This window comes from Cynara cardunculus (genome assembly GCF_001531365.2).
Source record: "Cynara cardunculus var. scolymus isolate 2C chromosome LG 9, CcrdV1, whole genome shotgun sequence".
Classification (NCBI taxonomy): Eukaryota; Viridiplantae; Streptophyta; class Magnoliopsida; order Asterales; family Asteraceae; genus Cynara; species Cynara cardunculus.
Window position 1 is genome coordinate 15224776 of NC_037536.1, and position 25047 is coordinate 15249822.

The window sequence follows — 25047 nt, forward strand, 5'->3', positions numbered from 1 at the left end:
CCTTCTCAATCTAGACAGACGGATTAATCCACACACAAACAACTTTATCCATACAAGACTTGATAAAAAACCAACCAAACAGCCCCTTATTTTCCGGTAGAGGCAAAGTCTGCAAACATCCTACCCGAGATCCTACTCGAAAGTGGGTGCCACTGGGGGAGAGAGGAGATATGTATGCAACTCCCCCCCTCCCCCCCAAAAAAAAAGGTTTACCCAACTATGCAAGTTACTGGTTCCCATACATGGTCTGCTACCTGGTCTTTCGAAGCACGCCTATCAGACCCTACTTCTGACTGGGATATACTGGGCTTGATTAGTCTGGTTTTTTAGCAATAAAGATTGTTGCAATCTTTCATTTCTTTCCGTGAAAACATACACTAGTTAGATCTTCAAACCGGGATCGGTTTTATATTTGTATCTAACAAACTAATAGCATCAAGAAGATGATAGAATCAAAAGCCAACTACATATATATATATATATGTATATCTATAGGTCATTGATTACATACTAATTTGTAAAGCATAAATATTGGGAGGAGTCTTACAATAATTGGTCGAAAACATTGGCGCAGCCCGTCAAGAATTGGTTGTGTTCGTCTTATTGTCATGTGGGCGCCATTTATTCGGAACATACTAACTTCTTTCTGCTAGAAAGAAGCGGAGAAATCGGTTTGCAACTTTCAAGTTCAAGAAAGCTAACCAATCAGTATACGCGTTCTTTGAGCACTTCAAGCTCCATTTCCGTAGGGTCCGTTGCTTGAATCTCGTAATGGACACCATCCAACTCGTGTCTGAGACGGTCTTTGGATGTTGCATATAACATCTTTGCTCGAATCTTAGAGGTTGCAGGAGACCTAGAAATCATGCAAGTATAAGTTTAGGAATCAAATCATTTTAGGCTATTTCAAGTAGAAGTAGCGTCTCAATAAGCTCTTTGAAAAGTTGTAACAAACTAGCTTTTTGAAAAGCTATCTCAGGTAACGTTTGAATAAGCTCTAGGCGTTTTTTTCATTTTTTTTCCAATTCTGCCCCTTACATTTTACCCAAATGACCAAAAACCCTATCATTTCAAGTTATTTTACAATAGCATTTATCAAACATGACTAGTTTATCTGCTAGCTTATTTGCGAACAGCTAACTTTTCAGCCAACGTCTAGCTTACCAGATCCATTAGAAATGAACCAAAAATGGGAAACTGAATGCATCAGAAGAAAGAAAAGAAAGCTAACCAAGCGATGAAAAAGATCTTGCTTTTTTGACAGTTCTCAGAGGTAACAAAGTCGAAGTCATAGAGCGCGTATCTGCAGTCGTTCTCCGGCAAAGCCGACGTGAAATCGTCATAGCTTTCGGCAGGATTTCCGGTCTTTTCGACAACAACTTCGTTTTTCTTCTCGTCGATTCTGAAGATCACGTAACGATGAGCCTTTTTTCTTTGCAGTTCCAAGAAGGTGCATTTACAGTGTTCAGCAACACCCATTCCAGAAGAAGCATTCGCCTGTGAATTCGATAACCGTATGTTCAGAAATTCATATGTAATACTTCTTGAGATCATAAGAACCGGAAAACCCAAATCCCAAATCAACACCAATCTCACTGATTTATAGATCAATCTCACAGAAATTTACAGGAAGAATTGAAACCGAGGGATGGATTAGGAACCCTAATCGATGAAAATTAACAAGTTTTGCTCCAATTAGTAGTGAAATTCAAGTTGCCCACATACCAATTTCGAAAGTTAAACAGGATCCCCTTTTAAGATCATAACCAGATTCATCAATGGCGGACAGAGAACAGTAATCGCATACCACAGAGAAAACATACTTATATCAACAAAATTCCCCAATTAACATAAAAATTCGAACTCTATAAAACGATCAACAGATCTCAACCAGAATAAATCGAAACAATAAGTTACGATTCCTTAAAATCAAATACAGAAAACGGAAAGTTAAAGAGAAATTATGCATACCCCTCCTCCTCCTCGGAATCTGAACGACATGAGTGAAATCGAGTTGAAGAAAATGGAGAAATGGAAGTGGGTTTTTGTTGTGTGGATTGTAGAAGGTAAACCACAAAATGGGAATAAAGATGATGATGAGTGAGACTAAAATCAAAACAGAAATTGAAATTGGATTCCAATTACGTAAAGATGGTAATTTGGAAATTGGGGCGGTGCGTAGATTCAACGCTGATGCTGAGTTGGTAACTCGTTTGTGGGTTCCATTGATGCTCCACAAACGCAAGCTAGTTTTGGCGTCTCCTTCAAACCACTTGATTTTTTCATGGACTTTGTGAGTTGGATTTTTCCAATATGAACATGAGTTTGAAACATGTATAATTGAAACTTATTCCACATTGCATCTTTTTAGCTGAATTCCACCGTTTCGAGGGATTTTATAAGTTTTCAGTTGATTTCGAAAGATTTTTTTCGGGTTTTTAGTTGATTTCGAGAGACTTTTTTTTCCTTTTTAGGCTTAATAGATCTGCCCTTAGGCTAACCTGTTGATCGATTGTTATGCCCAGCGACGGAGACAGCATATAAAGGGGGGGGGGGACCCTACTATAAATAGTTACCTAGGGTAAAATTTATTTGAATTTTCCATAGGACTCCAGCCTATAAAATTCTTGGATCCACCGTTCGTTATGCCTGAATAATGTAAATTACAAGTTTACCCTTTTTTTCTGCATCATGTCATCAAATTTGAGAGTTGAGATGAACCCATGATTGTTATCGTAGACGTTTAACCAGCTCTAATTTAAAAAAGAAATATTGACATGATTTTCGATCACACCCAAATCTATTGTTTATCCAAACGGGGTTTAAGCTTAAAAAATAAGTCAACTTATAGTTGCAAAACATCATTTTTATCAAACATGACTAGAGGAGGGGGGAAGGATAGTTTTTTTTTTTCTTCAAATGTTTCAACTAGTACTTGTGCTCTAAGATTTGTATCCAACAAAAATTTAAAAGAAACTTGTTAAAATTACTATAATACCCCTCTATATGACTTGCATCAAAGGGTCGTGATCCTGCAATCCAAAAACTTGTCCTTAGTTCGGATTGCAGGTTGCAACTCGCCTGCATGAAGCCGAAATGGCTGGTAATTGTCGGTCAGCCATACGGCAACGAATCCGTTCCCAGACCTTGTACACACCCCTCGTCACACTATGGGAGTTGGTCATGCCTGAAGTCGTTACCTTAACTGCAAGTTAAAATTATTGGAATACCCCTCTATGACTTGATTGTGGAGCACTTGATGGCCCTAATAATCGAGGAACGATTTCCATAACAAAATACAAAATTAGATAATGTCCTTTTAGTTTCCAAAAATTATAAAGAAAACCAAAATTCCCACAAACTCCAAGGACGATTTTTGTAATTTACTATTTTTTTCAATCATGTCCGTTATGTTAGAGTTAGTACTTTTTCAACCTGTACATTTTAAGTTTTTTTTTTTTTGCATTATCATCTAGTTTATAATCTAATTTTTACCAGATATAATTGGTTTATCAACTAACATTGAACTTGTTATCCAACTTAACGATTAGTTTTCTAGCTGGTTTGCCAAACATAACTTATTTCAGATATTTTTGATCAAAATACTTGACATGAATATTCACCAACACTTGAGATATTAATTCATCAAATTAAACTGTGGATGAACCATTTTTTTGCCAATTTGTATACGAATGAGTTGATTTGTAGTATATTACGTTCTTAAAATTCAAATTAACAACTTATTGTTGCATATGTACAATTTCTTACAGCTCCATGTTAAACTCTGTAAAAGTAATAGTTAACCAACTGATAATATGATTACACGTTAAAAATACAAGATGAGCATTGAACCCTGTTTATACGACATAATACTTCATAAAATTGGAAATCAGTTGAGAACTCTCTTGCTGTCTTAAACCACACAAAATGATGATAACAAAATCAAGAAATATAGAGAATAAAAACGAAGCATAAGTCATGATTGAGGGTGTGAGATATGTGGAACCCTAAGTTAATCTCCAAAAATCCATTGAGGAAAGAAAAGTGGTTCCAACATATATACAAAAGAAATGGTCCAAATCTAGCCGATGTATGACTCTAACATGCCCCCTACAATAGAGGCTAGATAGACACAAATTGTTCCAGGGTGTCGAGAGGGTGTTAGCCAGAGTGTCAAGTCCCTAGAAAAGAGCCGTTGAGGAGGAAAGGGAGGTTCCAAACATATATACAGGAGAAATGGTCCAAGTCTAACCGATGTGGGACTCAAACACGGCACCCCCCCCCCCAAAAAAACAGAGATTAGATGGACACAAATTGTCCTAGAGCGTCGAGAGGGGCTAGCCAAAGCATCAGGTCCCTAGAGTTACAAACATTTGCTTTGATACCATGTGAAAATATGTGGAATCCCATGTTACTCTCCAAAAGAGAAATTGAGGTAAAAGAGGAGGTTCCAAGCGTTATGAATTTTCTTACTTCATAACAACAAATATGATTTATTCTGATACATAAATGAGAGTTGGTAAGAGATAAAATATAGATAAGATTATTAGGCTTGTTCATCAGTTGACATTTATTGGATGTGAGTGGAACCGAACCGAGTCAAGCATCCATTGGATGTTGGATTTTGCCAACCGATCCAATCCGATTAACATTGGTTAACCGATCCAATCCAATCCAATGGATAATTGGATCAGTTCGATTTCATCCATTGGATACTTTTATTGGATATTCATGGATGATTTGATAGGATGAGATCCATCTAGTGTGTTAATTCAATCCAATTTTCTAACAATGATACAAATTAATTAATCACTTTTAATATGTGTTAAAACCAACACAACAGAAGTTAAAAATTCAAAACCTCATATAAAACAAATTCCGATTTAAGCAATTTGAAAATAAATTAATTGGATGGTGGTTGGATGGACGACTAGATGATCATCAGATGATTAATTGGATGTTGATCGGTTTGGTTTGGTTTGGTTTTGGTTGGTTCTAGACTGCATTCAAAGAGCCGAACGATCCAAATTGGATGTTGAAAATTTCAATCCGATCCGATCCAGTTTTTTATTGGATATCCAATTAGGGTCGGTCGATTCTAATTGGATCAGTCAGTTCCAGTTGAATCAGTTGATTTTCTACACACCTCTAAAGATTATCAAGGTTTTCTGATGAAGATCCATGGGAATGTGGGAGAAAACATAATTGATTTTATAGTACGCCTAAAATCCAAAAGCGTCATAAAAAGATCCTTTATAAAATTTAAGTTTATAATACCAAACCAGAAAAATATTATATCTAAAATTGTTATAATAAGTTTATAGATATTTTTAGGTGTTTTAACAAATTTTATAACGCTTTTAAATAAAGTGTTGTATTAACTATTTTATACAACACTATGAAAAAAATGTTATATAAACACAAATGTCATATAAAAAAAATGAGTTTATAGGACATTTCTCAAAAGTGTCATATGAAATAGTTAATATGACACTTTATTGTAAAAACGTCTTAGTTAACTTGTTGAAACGTCTAAAATCGTTCTATAAGCTTATTGTAACTCTTTTAGATAAGACGTTTTATAGTTTGGACCCAGAAACCTAAGTTTTATACACTATTTTATTAGGATACTTAGACAATCTAGACATCTTATAAATCAAATTTAGTTTTAGTAAATAGTACAATACCAACTACAAAAACAAAAACCAAAGGGCCTTTGGCCTAGCGGTATCGTAGACCTTGACTTCCTAGAAGGTCAAGGGTTCAAACCTCACCAAAGGTGAGAAGAGTATGTGAGTTTATTTGTTGCATTTGTCGTATATAAATATTATATATTTAAAAAAAAAAAACTACAAAAACAAAAGCATAGATAACAACCAATAGAAGCAGTTACCCAAATTCGAAGACCAATTGAATTTTTTTTATCAGATAGTCAGATAGTTTGACAAATAATATATATGAAGCTGATTTGGGTGAAGACTTATCAACTAAGTTTCATCTCCACTGTTTTTCAGTTTCTATTGATGTTATGATAATCATTATGAATATATTTTTTTTTCTTCAGAATATCTCTGTAAATAAATTTGTTAGGTTGTTTAGAATACGGTTTTTTCTTCTCTCTCAACAATATATGATTATTGGCTTTATAATGAATCGAAATTTTATTGCGTTTAAAACAAAAGCACCTATTGTAAGTCATAAAACCCTCACAACACCAACAAAAGCTAAGGGGTTATTTGACAATTGCTGAATGGTTTGGTACAAAATGATTAAGTGGTCAGAATGGTTAATAGATTCTCATGATATAGTGCAAAATGAAATATAATTGTTCGGTAATTGTTTACAAGTGAATTAGGGTGTTGAATGGTTAAGGGAAACCCATGATACAAAATAATTCAAATGATTTTAGAACCATAAAGAGACATATTTTTTTTTTGTCAAATAAAATTTACATCTTAATAATTCAAAGATAAACAAACAACCCCTTAAACTTTGACACCTAATTTTTTTTAGTAGCACAAAATGATAAATTTAACTTTTTTGGATTTTGAGTTCCAAAATAATTAGTTAATACATTTATTAATTAATTAGAATCTATCAAATAATTTATGGTTTTTATTATATTAAAAAAAGTAGGTCTTTTCATATATTAATTTTTCTGGTCTACTATTAAATATTAAAAAAATAGGTCTCTAATTTTTTATTCGAAAAATTTACGTAACTCATTAAAATGATTTCACTTTTTAATTACTTTTTTTTAGTCAAAGTTTAAAAAAAAACCTTACGTAAAATACTTTTTTCTACATAAAGATTTTTTTAGGACAAAAAAAGAAAAGAAAATGAATTTAAAAAGAAACTTTAGGTAGAAAAAACCATATTTTGGGTAAAGTTTCTAATTGATTAAAAAAATATTTACACTTTGCAATCTTATAATTAGTTGTTTAATTTATTTTATATTATTTACGTAAATAATAAAATTATAAAGATAAAAAGTGTAAGTTTTAAAAATAATTTGTACGTATTTATGATATTTAATAATTTGTACGTAAAGTGTAAGTTGTTTAATATATTGACGAGACATAATAATAATGTAATATAAAAAAGGGTTATTTTATCTCCACCCCCTTAAAAAAACGTATTTTTTTTATGTATTTTATTTAATATACGATTATGTTTGTTAATATAATAAATATGTAAAATAAAAAACAAAAAAGTAAAAAATGTAAATTAAATTAAATAACTAATTATAAAGGTATAAAGTGTAAATATCTACTTAATCAATTAGAAATTTCACAGAAATTTTTTATCCTGAAGTCTCTTTTTTCTGAGTAAAGTTTTTTTTCCCGTAAACATTGGTTATTTGAAGAAAAACGTTCTTAAAATGGCTAAAAACTGAAATCGCTTTGATAAATTGATTATTCGTATAAATTTTACTTTTTTTAGACCTTAACAGGTGCCCATTCCGCCCTCAGTCCCGACTCTGAATCAACAACAAAACAATCAGAACATCTTTAACAGCTAACTTATATTTTGTATATTTTTTTTAATTTAAAGAATTCTTAATTTTTTTTTCTCTTTATTATAATTATTAAAACAAACTTTTTACAAGTCTTAAAAAATTGTTAATTTTATTATTTATCAACACATATTTTTTATTTATTTTATCATTCCTTTTAAAAACAAAACATATTTTATATGTTATATTGTTTTATTAGATTTAAAAAATAATATATTTTTATTTTTTTATATAATTCCGTTGAAATCGAAGTGACCAAACATATAACATGGTCTACGAAAGTGAAGATAGATATGTGAGCACGTGTTGAAATAAACAAAAAAGGCGGCCGAGTGAGCACGCATGTGATGGACCCGCCGACATACATTTATGTCTTCATGTCGGTAGTAGCAAAATCAATAAAAATCAAATTTTTATATTTTCTTTTATTTTAATTATATATACATATATATATATTTTAAATTGATTACTATCGATCTCAACCAGTTGTATGTCAAAAGGTGCGGAGAACTCAAATGGTCCGGAATTCAAACTCGAACCCAAAATAAAGTTCTTATACTGTTGTACAAATCTGAATACCTTGAAATCCGATACCCTAAACCCGAATTTTGGAAGAATATTTGGGTTCTAGTTGGGTTTGATTTTTGACTACCTGACCCATTTAAAAACCATATATATATATATATATATATATATATATATAAGATGAGCGATCAAATGCAAACCACCAATATTTGTAGAAACTGTGCAAATCATCCTCATCCATCGATTTCATTGTTTAATCTTATGAAATTTTTTCATGAAATTATTTTAATCTTATGAAATTGTTTCATATACTTCTTTTTTTGATAAAGTTGTTTCATATATGGTTATAAAATTGTTTCATAAAATACTTATAAAATTTTGATGAAATTGTTTCATATATTTATCTAAAATTAATATAATGAAGATAATAATATCAATGATTAAGACCTTACACAGTAAAAATGATTAATCAATCTCTCATAATTATAAAAAAAATAAACAAAATAAAAAATCATCATTGTTGAATGAGATTTGTACGGTTTATACAAAGTAAACCTCTTATCTCCCCCCCCCCCCTCTCTCTCTCTCTCTATATATATATATATATATATATATATATATTTTTTAATAATTTATAATACAATAACATATTAAAATACATCATTAATTCATATTTTAATATGAAAGCATTGTAAGCAAAAATTATAAAAACATAATAACTAAGGAATGAAGACATATATAATCGCATAATACTGCTTCAAATAACACCAAATAGTAATTTAACTTTTTTATTAATGGATTTTTTTATAATTTAATTCATAATTAACTATGAACGATATTCTATTCGGATAGTATAATAACAAAGTCATCGTGAAAATATAAAATATATGTGGTGGTATTTAAAAATCCTTTATTAAGATAATGAAAATAGAAATATGTTCAAAGTATTATTTTTAGTGTAATACATTGGTTACAGATATTTTTTATACTGGTTATATTATTTTTTGCATCAAAATGATATAGAATCTGATATTTTACATTTGAGATGTCCTAATAATATCCTTTTAGCTTTTCAATACGCCCTCTTAATAAATTTTTATAGAATATTGATGTAGATGTATGAAAAGTTTGGTTCCATTTAGAATGAAAGTTATGGTGCGAATAGTAAGAACGAGTCTCCACCATCGGATCAATCATATTTGAAGTTTAACACTGATTTGTTGCACCAAGAAATACCGGATGAATACCCGTGATAAATGCGATTCGTAAGGATGAAAGTAAGATTAAAAATGATCAAGAGTCTAGATCTCTTCTTACACTTTTTGCCTTAACTCATATTTTAACAAGTTATTTACATTTAATAATTCCACATGTTATTGATAAAAATTTGATGGCAATATATTTTGATAATAATAATGGTCAAAGGTCAAGTGTTTGGAGGCCTTGGGTTCAAATCGAAGAAGGAATAAATTTTTTTTTGTGACCATAGAGGTTCAAATGTGATGACTCCGGCCTATCCAGAAAGTAGATGGTCACCCTGTGATAAGTCGACTCGCATAGCAAGTTGGATGTATATGTTAATAAAAAAATGATTTTGATTTGTTTAATTCATTAGAGAAAAGAAAAAGGGTCATTTTATAATGTGATTTTAGCTTTCAATTTTAAATAGACATTTAACTTTTTTCTAAAGAGTAGAAAAATAAAAAAGATTTTTTTCCATTTTAAATGATTAAGTTTTTGAATTTTTTTTAATGAATAAATCATTAAAATATTTTATTTTAAATGATTAAGTTATTGAATATTTTTTAAAATAAATAAACCATCGAATATCTAAAAATTAATTACCTGTAATGTAACCAATTAATAAAGTTTTGATGTTGCCACCACTCAACGTCCCATCGTCGCCCGTTTTCCATAACTCCCATCAGTCGTTGGCCCCAACCATCGATCTCCCTCTTGTTTGATATGTTCTTTTATATCTTTCGATCATCCATTTTTACACCAATTTAATGAAGTATATATTGACAAATCAATCAGAAAAAACAAAAGAACAAACAAAAAGAGAGAGATCAAATCAAATAATACTGGTCAAATCAATAACATTGAATTCTGTATTTTATTATAAATTTGAAGTTTTCCTAAAAACATATACACAAACGTTGTCGTATACTTGAAGTTTTTTAAATATGAAAACAAGCATCAAATACGACATGTTTTCAAAAGAACTTATAGAATATTACATATATTTTTTTAAAAATAAGACTAATTAATATCATAAAAGTCAAGATTTGGATATGTAAGATGATGATTAGTAATGATCATAATATTAGTGGGTATTACAAGCCCCCCACAACACACACACACATATATATAATCTAAATTCTTACATCGACTATTATTTAATTATACTGATACTTCATATGAAAAAAAACTATTTTTTAACTTATAAAGAATCATTGAATTAATACAGTTATAAGATATTAGGTTATATTTCAAAATACAAAAGTTAAATATCAGTATAAAATCCATAAGATATATGTGATATATATATATATATATATAAATATATATATGTGATATATATATATATAAACACGTAAACTTTTACATATATTATGAATCGAAGCCCTACCCATTTCAAGTTGTTCAATTATATTGGGTTTTTTGTTGATTAAATAATTGTATTTAGAAAGGTAGGGAGAGAAACAAAAGTGATAACTTCATGGAAGGTGCAAAATTGGTTGTGTCCATTGTATTTGACAAAATGGTTTTATTTTTGGTTATAAAGTCTTAAGTAATTTGCCATGTTACACCCCTTCAAAAACCATATTGTCAATTTCATCCCCTATATTATTGGAAATAACCCTAAATTGTTTATAGTGAAATAGAGTGTTCCCATGTGTTCTAGCTGGTGTACTTATAACTCGTTTCTAATACTTGAAATTGTAACAACATATAAGTAGTCTGAATGGGCGAAGAATGTGTAAGAGAAAGAGTTAATATAAAAAGTGTAAAAATGGATCTGGACTTTTGATCATATTTAATCTCAATTAAACCTACTATATATAATGAATCGCGTTTGATGCGGGGATTGATTCAGTGCATCTTATCATAATGTGCATATAAAAATGGAAATCCCTTATTACGTTTCTCACGCTAACTCTTATTTTCACTAAAACTCAACCATATGAGTATTTAATAAATCATAATTGGTTAATTTAACTAATAAATAAAATGGCCAAATATAATGTCCTTATATATATATATATATATATATATATATATATATATATATATATATGTAAAGTATTTAATTTTAAATAACTGAAGCAGGTTAGAAAATGGTGGGTAAATGGATATATTTCTTAATTAGTTTTCTTACAATTTGTACCAAAAACCAATTATTCAAAATAAATTTTTTGACTCTTAAATAAAGTGGCTTCCAACGTCACTCACTCTGAGTCCCTAATGACCTGACAAAAAGCAAAACATTATGCAGACTGCCTCGTTACAATATCGTCACCTCCTTGAACCACCATCCGTATTGCACGACCTAAGGAGAAGGAGAATACACGAGGTTGTTAAACAATACTTAACAAAATAAATCAAGACCAAGTTAAAAAGTGCTTAACGAAATAAACAAAGGCTGTTGCGATCCTCCCTTTTCATGGGATAAGATTATGACATTGAGGATGATTATATAAAGGACAAATCAAAGAGAGATACAAGACTAATTAGCACTTGCTCATAATTGCTAAGATCATCTTATTTAGAACACACAATTGCATTTTGTTTACTTTACCATTGTTGCACTTTCTTGTTACGTGTTGTAAACCATCTTTGCAAATAGGGATCGACACCCCACCTTGATGTCGAGTATCACCAATCAATTGATGGACACATCTCCATCTGCGATTTTTACCCTCCTTTGTCATCTTCTGCGACCCCAGCTTAATTTGGTATCGCTTATATTGTTTTTACTTTACTTTGTTTTAATTATCACCTCACCTCACATTGCTTATTGGTTGAGTTTTATTTGTCTTGACATCCAAACCATTAAATGTTGTCATACGATGAATTTTTGGTATAAACAATGATCATGTAATTTTTGTACGATCAAGATGTAATAACTTTCTAATCATGATTATCTCAATTGATCTATAACTGAAACTCTCAACATAATGATTATGTATGGAATTGAAGGCTAAATACTTAAAGCCGATATTTGTTTTAGAGTAAAGTACACATCTGATCACTTTAGTCGGCACCCACTATCAACTATTGTCCTTAAACTTCATTTATTACGTTGGTGGTCATTGTGGTTGCCATTTCCTTCCGGTTTTGGTCATTTTGACTAACGGCTGTAAAAATGGCTTTAAATGAGAGTCATTTTGGTATTTTTCATTTTATTTAATTTTCTTTTAAAGAATAAAGAAAATTGGTATATTAATATAATATATATTTTGTGTGTGTGTGTATATATATATACATATAAGTTAAGACACACATATACATCTAGTCTAGATACGACGAAGGACCCACCCCATAGATCGACGCCCACTTATTCATTAAAGCACCTCCATCAAAACCCTTTCCCGTCCCTTTGTTCCTCTTGTTGCTCCTTTTTTTACAAATCCAGTGATTGCTAAGTGCATTTAGTATGATCCATAACAAAATAGAATTCTTAATTTCAAGAATCGCACTCCTAGATTTGCTTTCAATGTTCTTGATGTTGTTACTTGCTAGTTGCAAGCTAAGTACCTCTAGTGAACTCCCTTTTTCCTCAAGTTCATTGAAAATAATCATGTGTAATTTCCAGGTGGGGTTTATGCTTTTACGAATCTTGGGTTTGATTTAATAATCATCACGTGGTTTGTTTGATTTGTTTTGTATTTTGATTTGTACATGCTGGAGAAGATGGCCAGACAGAGAGGATGGTGTTGTTACAACAATGATTAGTTGGTTAGTCACTTTGGAGGCCAGTCATTAGAGGTGGGCGGTGAAGAGAAGATAGAGGCAGGGAAGAAAGAGACAGGGACGGTAAGTGCATTAATGACATAAACGACTAAAATAAAACTTAACTGAATAACAAAGACCAAAAAAAGTAAAAGATCAAATACCCTTTAACTTAACTGAGTTCATTCAGTGAAGTACTCGGATGAACCAAAAGCGAAACAGAATAGCAACCATAGTAACCAGTAATAAATGAAGTCATAGGGTAATAGTTGATAGTAAGAGCCAATCATAGGGACCAAAATGTAATTGTCTCTTTCTTTTATTTGCAAAAGTAAAGTAAAGTAAAGGTGATCTTGTATGATCACAAAAACAGAAAATGAGATTTAAATAAAAAGAAAGTGACAAGTGGTGCGAGTGTGTGACTTGGGATGGTCAACATAGCTTGCTGCTGCTGCTGCTGCTGTCAAATTCGGTTTACACCCATAACCTCGAACCATCAAGAAAACTCCAAACCCTTTCGCCCCATTTTTCTTGCTGTTGACCCAAATAAATCATTACTTAACTATATCTATATATATAATATATATATATACACACACATGTATGTATACAATATAGATACACACATCTATACGTATAATATACCCTAATAACTACAAAAACCAGTGGTAGTCAGCCTGGTTGGCTTAGTAAATATCATGGCTGCGCCGTGGACCCTCACACCACTTTGCTTCATTCGTCCTTTTCATTGTACCCTTCAGCCATCCCTATTTAAACCCTTCTTTCTTTACCCATTTTGATCAACGAACTCCCCATCGATCTCTTTCAACCTTTAAGGGACTCCATTAACGCATAAAACTTGAAACAAAAATGGTGAGAGCTCCCTGTTGTGAGAAGATGGGGTTGAAGAAAGGTCCATGGACTCATCAAGAAGATCGAATTCTCATTGATTATATCAACCTCCATGGTCATCCCAATTGGCGAGCTCTTCCAAAACTTGCAGGTAAATCACCACCTTCATCTCTGATCATAACAATTTAACCAAGTTTTGACACTTTAAAGATTTCAAGAACTCATCTTTTTCCGTTTTGTTCATGGCAGGTTTATTGAGGTGTGGGAAGAGTTGCAGGCTGAGATGGACGAATTATTTGAGACCCGATATTAAAAGGGGTAACTTTAGTAGAGAAGAAGAAGAAACCATCATTCAGTTGCATACCGCCATGGGAAACAGGTGTGTACATGTTTCAAAACCCTAATCAGATCCATATATACATATACATACATATATATATATATATATATGATGTTTATAGTAATATCTTTTGTTTTTTCCTTTATTGATTCATTGGTTTCATTGATCTTTACTGATATTGATATGGATTGCAGATGGTCAGCGATTGCTGCAAGATTACCAGGAAGAACAGATAACGAAATCAAGAACGTTTGGCACACACACTTAAAGAAAAGAGTAAACCCTAACCATACTACTGAACCCACCTCCAATTTTGAAGAAAAACAAGAAGAATCTAAGGAAGAAGATGAACAAACCGGTGCCAGATCATCATCATCACCATTAGAGACGAATTCCACCAGTAGTACTGATCAAACGAGTTATAATCAAATAGATTCTCCACAGCCTTCGTGTACTGAAATTTCTTCAGTAACCACAAGTACAAATGATAACGTGTACAATGAGGAGATGATTTTGGAGAACTTCCCGGAGATGGATGATGAATTTTGGTCTGAGGTATTTTCAGGTGGGAACTCCGACGAGTTTCCGTTGGTCCATGAAAACATAGGTCAACTTCAAAGTGGATGTGGGCAAGAGTCAATTTTGCACGATGATATGGACTTTTGGTTCAACGTGTTTACAAGAGGAGAAGAATTACCACAAATTTAAAGAAAAAGACAAAACTATATATATTTTTTTAGATTTTCTTTTTCTTTTTAACATTTAAAGAGTCGTTCTAACAATTGTACTTGTAATTCTGTAGCGAAGCAACGATCACATTTGTTATCTTGTCTTTAGCAAAATTGACGGTTTTATCTATATCAAGTTAACGATATCGTTTTTAATATTGTTGTTACCTAATCCTATATATTACTTGTTAAAAAGAAATCGTCATACGTACGGTAAAAAAATCATGAAAATTTACATAGAAAAAAGGTTATATATACATATATATATATATTATCAATGTAACAATAGATGTAAGACCCCACAATCTTCACAAATTTTACAAGGGTATATATATAAATTGTAATTAACAATAAAAACTAAAATTAAAAACCGCGCATCAAACGTGGTTTCTTTAAGACCATGTTCGTTGTTTGCTTAATTGACCTAGTCGAAATCTGAAGGTTGTTTCTTGACCCAATTGTTAAAGGAGTAGTCATTTCTGATTTCAGCTGGAAAATACACTTTATTTAACGTGCAATAGTTTCTATATAAACCTCAAGAATATTGATTGTTTTCCAAGAATCACTTTAACCATATTTTAATTTTTTGTTAGATTTTACCCATTATTGTTTTAGTTATATAAGTTTAAAAGTCTCTTAAATATTATCTTATGATGATTGAAAGTAATTATATATATATATATATATATATATATATAGAGAGAGAGAGAGAGAGAGAGAGAGAAAGATCGTTTCAAATGCAACTTATTACATTTGTACAACCAATGGAATCCAATAAATTGAGATATTTATGGAAATGATAAGAGTTTATTTATTATGATTTAAATATTTATGGAAGATGAATAATGTTCATTAATTATGATCAATACTTTATATTAGAAAATAATCAAAACTTACGTATTCATCAAATTAAATGGACGGTTGAGATTGGGTTGTATTGCTTGTACAAATGTAAGAGGTTGTTTTCATGTGAAAACAGTCTGTTTTCGTGAGACAACATTTTTACAGTTAAAACTTCACAGGAAAATGTTGTAAAGATTAAAAAAAACGAACCTTTACAGCAAAAACACTGTGAAAGTTACCTTCACGTCGTTTTTGCTGTGAAGTTTCAAATGTAAAAAAGTGGTCTCACGAGTCTCACGAAAACTGACTGGTCTCACGTGATCACAAGTCTATATACATATACATATACATTACATATATATATATAGGGTATATTTCAAATACAACCATGTCAATTTGTACAACCAATGCAACTCAATCAATTGTGATATTTATGGAAATTATGACAGTTCATTTATTATGATTTGAATATTTATAAAAGATGATTAAATTTTATTAATTATGATCAGTACTTTATATTAGAAAACAATCAAAACTTTAATGAAATCACATATTTATCAAATTAAATGGACGATTGAGATTAAGTTATATTGATTGTATAAATGTAAAGAGTTATATATATATATATATATATATATAATAGTAATTTTTACACGTGATTACATACGTTATATCTAAAATTATCCATTCTAACCAAAAACTTATATTTAAATAACATTGTTCAACAAAAAATAGTTATTTTTTTATTATAAAAATGATAATTACAATAAATATGATAAAGCAAGTGGACAAGGAGGATACGTTTACTCTACTTTGGTAGGTTCAGCAAGTCAAAGTTGGTGGACTGAAATGATAAAAAGTAATTAAAATGGGGTCTATAAAGTAAATATTTTAGTGGCAAAGACAATGCTTAGTGTTGAATTACGACCAAGTTTATTACTTTTTTAATTCACCCCAAATTTCATTTATTCTTATTTATTAATTAATCACCATGTTTTCTGTTTTCTTTTCGTTTTTTAATATTAACCAGATGAACAGTTAATATTGATTTATAAAGTTTATTAGAATTACATAATTTATAACTGTAACACTCTCTTTATATATTGATGATTGCAAACACAATTCATTTTTATTTTTATATATTAAGATTTGTTTTGTAAAAATAGGATCATCCAAGTAAGATAACCTTATACACACCTCTTTATTATAATATTTTAATACTCAATTTTCATGATACTGGCTTAATACCTCTTGGTTTTTTTTTTTTTTTTTGAGAAGACTAATAAGACATTTAAGATTAAATTTAATTAGTTAATCATGTTTTAATCTAGATTTTTAATCAATATTAATAAAGACTTTTGTTTGCCATTTTGAAAAAAAGAAGAAGATATTAATCTTTTATTTTATAATTTGTTGCTCGTGTGATTAATTGACAACGATAAGTTATCGTTTTTGTCAACTTTTTGACAAAAAAAAAATGTGGTCATAGAAAATGATGGATTACGCGCTTTATGTGTATATATTTTAAATTAAAATACTATTTATTGTTTTAATTACTTGTGTTCATGTGAGATATGTCTGTTTTCGTGAGACAACATTTTTACACTTGAAACTTTACAACAATGCATTGTTCATTGTGAAGGTTTAGATTTTTTTACCTTCACAACATTTTTATTGTTAAGTTTCAAGTGTAAAAATTGTGTCTCACGAGAATCCAACCATTGTCTCAATTATATACATGTCATACAAATTTAAATAAAATGGAAATTTTATATATTATATATAGGGGCCTATTCAAGGGAGAACTGAGTTGTTTGTGGTAACTGTGAGAACCAATATTAACCACAAATCAATAGATAAATTAGGAAATTTACAAATTTGGTAATTTTAAATTAAAATCTTAATGCAAGAATATTTTTGGTATTTTAAAACTCTCATCTCTCCTCTCTTCTCTCTCCGGCCACCATTCTCCGGCCTCCGGCCACCGTCCTTCGGTGATACCACTATGATACCACTGTGATACCTAAAAATATTGACTCTGTTAAACAAAAGATATATTGTGATACCTAATCATATATAAGATGCATAGTGATACCACTGTGTTACATCTTCAATCGACCACACAAACGACATCAATGTGATACCCAAACACATATATGATGCATTGTGATACCATTGTAGTATCACCGGAGGACGGCGGACGAATGACGGTGGCCGGAGAGAGAAGAGAGGAGGGAGGAAAGTTTTAAAATATTAAAAATATCCTTGCATTAATATTTTAATTCAAAATTGCCAAAATTATAAATTTCATAATTTATCTATTGATTTGTGGTTAATATTAGTTCTCACAGTTACCACAAACTAATTAGTTTTCATTTGATTAGTCCCCTATATATATATATATATATACATATAAATAAAGAAAGGGGGGAGATTTTAAAAAAACAAGATCAGAAATACAAAAATATTGATATAACACATGATTTTAAACTAAAATTCACATATGATTAGGGTTGGTTCGGAGAGTGCGAAGCAAACCTAATTCACATATGAATTTTTAGCTCAAAATCACATGGCAAAACACATGGTTTGTTTAATGTTTTTCATTTGAATCAAAACATACACATAAATAATATAAAAGTTGTTGAATTTTAACAGTATTAAACTATTTGATGGAGACTGAAACAAATTTGAAAAGAACATTTCCTAATATAAAGTTGAAGAGCCATTGACTTGTCGTTTTATAGAGATCTTAAAAAATAAAGAATTAAAGAGCAATTACTTGTCGTTTTATAAATGTAAAATTAAGACCAAATGAATTGTCGTTTTATGGTTAGTATCATTTGCTCGTTGAATCAACAATATAAGTATACATGTGTCTCTCTCACCTGTAGCTTAATTCGTAAAATATATATATATATATATATATATATATATATATACATACTTACATTGTTCTTCTTAGTTCACGGTCTAATATCGACACGTAGATTCACCTTTGAAATCGAAATCAAAAATCAGATTCAGATTATTGGTCCATACTTCATAGTGGAATCACTTGTTCATAGACACTACTACACTAGCGGTACTGATTCTACTATACTTGGCTCATAGTAGATAAGATTATTCTTCTTGGTTCATTGTACTAAACTTGGTGTAAGAAGCAGTAAATTATAAATAAAATAATATAGATCACAGTATTGATGTTTATAGTCTGATCTTCCAACATGATATGATTTCTTGAAGTGGTTGTGGATTCAAGCAATAAAATATTTATTGCTATATCATTTGGGTTTAAATTCAAGATTGATTTCTTAACTTGGCATAAATTTACCCCTCAATTAAACCCGAAACTCTATTGCAGTTTTGACTTATGATATCAATGTGAAAGGAGATACTTTTTTACTATATAATATGTTGATCTTGATCTTTAATAGGATTGAAAATTTTGTAATGAATTAAATCTAATTGAGATAGAGCAAGACAATTGGTACCATTTTGAGCTAAAAGTCTAAGAAATCAAAGTCAATTTTATATTTGAAAACTAATCACGGGTTTGAAGTTCTAAATCCAAAGATGAAGACCTATTATGAGATCGATATATATATATATATATATATATATATGTATATCTTTTGTTTACATTTTCATCTGGTCTTGCCATGATGATCATGATACATAATCTGCATGCTAATTATAGAAATTGCTTGTACATAAGGTATATATATATAGGGACATGTTCAGCTGCGAACTTAATTTCCGTTGTGAATTAAGGATGTCTTTAGTCGTTTGAGCAAGAAGGAGAGAAGTTATGTTTGCTTACCTAGTGAAGATGAATGGGCAATGACGTCAATTGTTTGTAAAAAATTAAAGTTATTTTACTCGATTTAGTTTTAGTACGATTGACGTTAACTTTGATAATATTACTTTAAACTTGTTGGTCTTGTTTAATTCTTAGGGGTGTTTGGTTTGTAGATTCTAAAGACATCTGGTAGAATTGGAATATTGAATTTCATTGACCAAATTTTATTCCCTCATTTGGTTCATTTTTTTCATGAAAGGAATCTTCAAAATCCTACAAATTTCACAAATAAATGAATTTAACATTCATTAACAACTACATGGTATTCTGATCAAACGGAATTCTCTATTTTCATAATACCAAATATGTCTTTAACCCAATATATCTTAATCTCTTAAACTCATTATGACCATCGTCGACCACCTTCGATCATCCTCGATCTGAATCACCGCTGATCACCGTCATTTGAACCACCACTGGTCTGAACCACCATCGACCATTACCAATTTGAATCACAGCTGTCCACAACCGATTTGAACCACCACCGATCCAAATTACCGGCGATCTGAACCACTGCCGATCACCGCCATCTAAACCACCAAGGACCACCACCGATCTGATACATCGTTGATCTGAACCACATCCGACAACCACCACCTGAAGCACCACGGACCACCACCGATCTGAACCACTGTTGACCACCCACGACTACCACAATCTAAATCATCGTTGACCGCCAATGAGTTAAACAACCACCGATCTGACCACCGCTGACCACCTCCATCTGAATCACCATGGATCACCATCCATCTGAACCACATTCGACCGTCGCCATCTGAACCACCGCCGACCACCGTTGATTTAATAACGTCGTTTGGCTTATGTTTATACCCATATTGTGTATTTTATATTGTTTTACATATTAAATAATTATTTTAGTAAAATATTTTTAGTTTTAAAAAAAATTAATTTTTTAAAAAAGAGCATTTTGGTTATTTACCAATATTTCATTCTACTTCCAAAGCTACATTATATGAACGAAACATACAGATTTCAATTCTTTAATAGATTCCATCCCAAAGTCTGTCAACCAAACATGTGGTCAAACCTGACAACATTTCATTTCAATTTTTTTAACAGATTTCATTTCATTCAAAAAAACATTCTACGAAACAAACATCACCTTAGTTTAATACTTTTGTAGTGTTTTTACAAGTTCAATAAATAGTGATATTGTACAACTTTTTGGTATAAAAAATCCACGTTTTCCCGTTGGGGATCCTCGTTCCCCTTTGGGGGACGGGGCTGCAGATGTGATCATAATCCCTAGCAGGGACGGGGACACATATGGGGGATCGGGGACCGGTAACGGGCATGGGATCCCCCGCCCCATTCCCATCCCTAAGGTTGACATTTCTTTTACGGTCCTAACTGAAAATATGATGAATTTTGTTAAAAGAAATTGATATCTAGTTGTCACATTTGCATAATATAACTTCAAAATCATAATGAAATAACAATAAATAACCAATTAACTACCTTTTTATGACATTTTCATACTTTCTTTCGAGGTTTGGTCTCAAATCGAAACAATAATACTTCGATACAAAGAAATCAATAAATACACAATCAAGATTTAGAACAATAAAGGCACAATCGCACGAATTGGAATCTTGAGGGACCAAATTGCAATTTAAGAAAAGTTTAGAATTTCAAAACCACACAAATAACAAAAACATATGTTTTTTATAATTAAATTAATTACATGCCCTGTTGGCGTCGTAGAACCGTCGTGCTTGAACCGCCGCCGCCTCGTCGGAGACTAAACCCTGGATTACGGCGGTCTTCACCTCCCAAGCGCTGTACGGATACGCTTTCCTGGTGTACGAATTGATCAGCGCCGCCGTGGATTCCTTCACCAGCCGAGCAAACACGTTTTCTCCGTCGTCGTTCCTCGACGTCGCCTCCAACAACGTCAGATCGTACCGGTAGCGTTCGTAAGCTCTAGATCCGAACACTTTCGACACGGCCGATCCCTGTGGTATCATCCTTGGCCACGCCTCCCGTCTGCTACTCCAATACCTGCAATTCCATCACCAGCATCACCACAAAGCGTTCATATTGGTACTTTCGATTATGTTCCTTTTTGTGATAGTGAGTTGAAACGAAATGACATACGCTTCCGATTCAACTCAGTTTCCAACATTCCAAGTTATTATTATTCATGAACAGATTCATCGATTTGACTCGAACTGAGTTGACTCATCCCTAATTTCAATGAGCTTCAAATTACAACCAGGACTGAAGCTTAAAATTGCAATTTATATGAACAGGATATATATATATATATATATATATAGAGAGAGAGAGAGAGAGAGAGAGAGTACTGAGGGGTGCATCTTCCTCTGTTTCTGGTGTAGGCGAAGCCTGGGCCGGCGGCCGATTGAGTTACCATTGGAGCTAGAAACATGAGGAGGAGAAGAAGTGAAGTGGGTAATGGAGGATGGTTCTCCATCTTCTTCGCTTTGGTTTCGTGTGAAGATGTTGTTAACAAAAGGTTAACTTGAGAAGGTGCAGAAGTGAGATTTGGGATCTGAGATTGGCACCATGTTTGTGCAAATGCAGGTAATGCTTTTCTTTTCGAAACTTGTGCTTCTTCTTTTGTGTTTTTGAATTTTCGCTGGATTTGGTTCTCTTTCTTCAAACTCCACTCCTCTGTTTCCGTATGTTTGGACTAATTCCGGTAATCGTCACCTTAAGAGATCCTGCTATTTTTATTTTTATTCTTATTCCTATTATATATAATATTTATTTAAAACCATAAATAATATATTTTTTCTAAAATTTATTTTAATAAATTTAAATATTTTAATATATAATAATCAACACATTATATCTTTTTAATTTTTAACATTTTATTTGTATTACTTAATATGTTATATTATTAAAGATTTGATTTAATTATATTTTAAAATATTATAATTGATTAATTTATTAAAATGTCATTTTATATATTTATCAGCTTGTTTTTACTAAATATGATTTGTTTATCAACTAACTTATAAGTTAATTTATAAATCAACAACTAGTTTATCAAGTAGTTTGTCAAACATAATCTTATGGTAAAAAATGTAAGAATGGATCTATGTTCTTGGAATTGAAGAGTTCACCTAAATAGACACTAATAAGAAGCATCAGATCAATTCTCTTGTAAAACATAATTCATGGTTTGGTTTGAGATTAAGAATGATCAAAGGTCCAAATCTTTTTTTTTATTTTCTCATTTTAACTATTATTCTCACATGATTTTTCATCTTGTATTCTCATCAAATATTTGTGAATATTTTAATATACTGTTATATTTTAAAACATCAAAGAATTATATATATCATATAAAAATGTTTTAATAAGTTTATAAGACATTTTTAGGTGTCCTAAGAAAGCTCCAACCATATCAATTTGCTAATTGGAAGGAAATTCCAACCATAGTGCAAAAAGAACAACAATATGCCAGAGATTGGAGAAACGTGGTATATATATCATGTGATTGGAGTTGATGTGGTTTTTGGTGTCAGTGTTGGAGATGGTCAATTTCACAAGGAATTATTGCAATTTTAGAAGAAGAAAAAAATGTATTATTTGTTTTTTTATGTGACATTATTTGAACGTGTCTTATGAAAAAAAAAACATCTTATAAGAAATATATTCTTAATTAACATTTTATTTTAAGATTATTCTAAAAACTTTGTTAAGATATCCTGTGAACTTATTGTAACACTTTTATATAGAACTTACAGTTGGTTGATTTTATAAACTTAAGTAGTATTAATCATGTTATTAGGATATTTAAACATATTTGACGTTCTATAAAACCAATTTGTTGTAATGACAATACCATCCTCATAACTCTAGCAGGGGCACACCTATTAAGAGTGCAGGGGGTGTGCGGGATACCGTTCTCGTTGCGATAGAAAAGATTTAGGAGTATCAAAGGTGCACTTGCTTAATTTTGAGAGGTGCCCTTAATTTTTTTTTTTTTTTTACTTTTATTGACGATCAACGGAAGTACATAACTACACATAAAGTTTAAATCCTCAACAAGCCAAACAGATATTTTGAGCTACAATGTTTCTGTCTCTTCTAATATACTAAACCTTAAATGATGGTTTTGATTGTAGAAACAAACGTATGACAAAAATCTAAAGTGATTAAGATGGTTGGATTAATGCTTGCCTCATGAGAGGTCTTGGGTTTGACTCATGCTTAAAAATTATATATTAACATAATACTTGTTTATCATTAACTTCCACTATTATGTTCTAATTTTGCATTTGTTAAAAAAAATTGTTACATTAATACCTGTTTATTATTAAACTCGTACTTATAATTCTTTTATATCATGATATTTTTCTTATACAGCTATTGAAGAAAAACCTTGAGTCTATCTCAGATCTCCATAGTCCATATATTTATTTCTAACTCTAGACTTCATAGTCGACAAGTTCTTTAATTCAAAAATACGTTTTTTTTTTCCAAAAAGACCATCCATTTCTATGATTTTATCATGAAAAGAGAAAGAATCGTCGTGTCTTCCTTCGATTTCTTATAAAAGATATTCAGTCCGTCAGAATAGAACTTAAAGAGAGTATTTATGCTCGTCGTGTTCTTTATATGTATATCAGAGGCCAAGAAGCCATTTCATTGACTCGTACTGATGAGAATTTTGCTCCATGAAAAATAGAACAAAAACTTGTTGAATTGGCCTATTTCTTATGCGTACCAAATGAAGTATTTTAAAAAATGAACCAAGAAATCAATAATTTCTCGGTAGGAGGGTAGAATCGCAGGAACCCTCTTTTTCTATAACATAACTTAAATGAGTTTTCTTTTAAAACACTCACTCCTCGAGTCAAAGTAGACATATGTTCAAAATCCATGTGGGTCCCATAAAGCTTATTATTGTGCCTTCCATGAAAAAAAAATGTTGAACTCATAATCCACATGGATCCCACACACACTCCACTCTTGTTTGGATACAAGTTTCTCACCAAGACTTGATTCAAAACAAGATCATGTTTTTGGAAAGTAATGGATGTCAACTATTTACATACATCATCTCATCATATTAATGGAAAGAAAGTCAATGTCCACAGTTGGGTCAAAGAATTCTTGGTTAATCAAGGGTTTCATATTTTTGGTGGAAAGTAATGGTTTTTATACTATTTCCATGCATCTTCTCATCTTATATTTTCATACATCATCTCAGCTCCTCATATATGTACTGTTTACGAAGCACTTATCTGATAAACGTTTACCGAAAAGAATCATTTTTCTCACTTATATTACCAGGTAAGATTCTAGGTCATCAAAATGGCATAACAGATAATAATTTTACTCCATTCTCACTTACCGGATAGGATTGTTGATCCTTGTCATCAAAATGGCATACATATAATAATTTTATACCATTGTCACTTACCGGATA

At 31.1% G+C, this 25047-nt stretch overlaps 3 protein-coding genes across 3 annotated transcripts; 1 reads left to right on the plus strand and 2 right to left on the minus strand.

Annotated features, from left to right (window-relative positions):
* Positions 1-381: 381 nt before the first annotated feature.
* LOC112517907 (actin-depolymerizing factor-like) lies at positions 382-2284 on the minus strand. The gene is made up of 3 exons (XM_025125314.1): positions 1972-2284; positions 1232-1497; positions 382-856 (listed from the first exon to the last, which is right to left on the minus strand). Exons 1-3 carry the CDS (start codon positions 1999-2001, stop codon positions 706-708), a joined length of 447 nt encoding a protein of 148 aa, XP_024981082.1. The 5' UTR covers positions 2002-2284; the 3' UTR covers positions 382-705.
* Positions 2285-13776: 11492 nt separating this feature from the next.
* Positions 13777-15031, plus strand: LOC112517956 (transcription factor MYB13). Its single transcript, XM_025125401.1, has 3 exons — positions 13777-14000; positions 14099-14228; positions 14384-15031. The coding sequence occupies exons 1-3, from the start codon at positions 13868-13870 to the stop codon at positions 14895-14897; spliced, it is 777 nt and encodes a 258-aa protein (XP_024981169.1). The 5' UTR covers positions 13777-13867; the 3' UTR covers positions 14898-15031.
* A 6166-nt stretch (positions 15032-21197) lies between these two features.
* LOC112518624 lies at positions 21198-22283 on the minus strand. Its single transcript, XM_025126390.1, has 2 exons — positions 21950-22283; positions 21198-21644 (listed from the first exon to the last, which is right to left on the minus strand). The coding sequence occupies exons 1-2, from the start codon at positions 22075-22077 to the stop codon at positions 21320-21322; spliced, it is 453 nt and encodes a 150-aa protein (XP_024982158.1). The 5' UTR covers positions 22078-22283; the 3' UTR covers positions 21198-21319.
* Positions 22284-25047: the final 2764 nt, after the last annotated feature.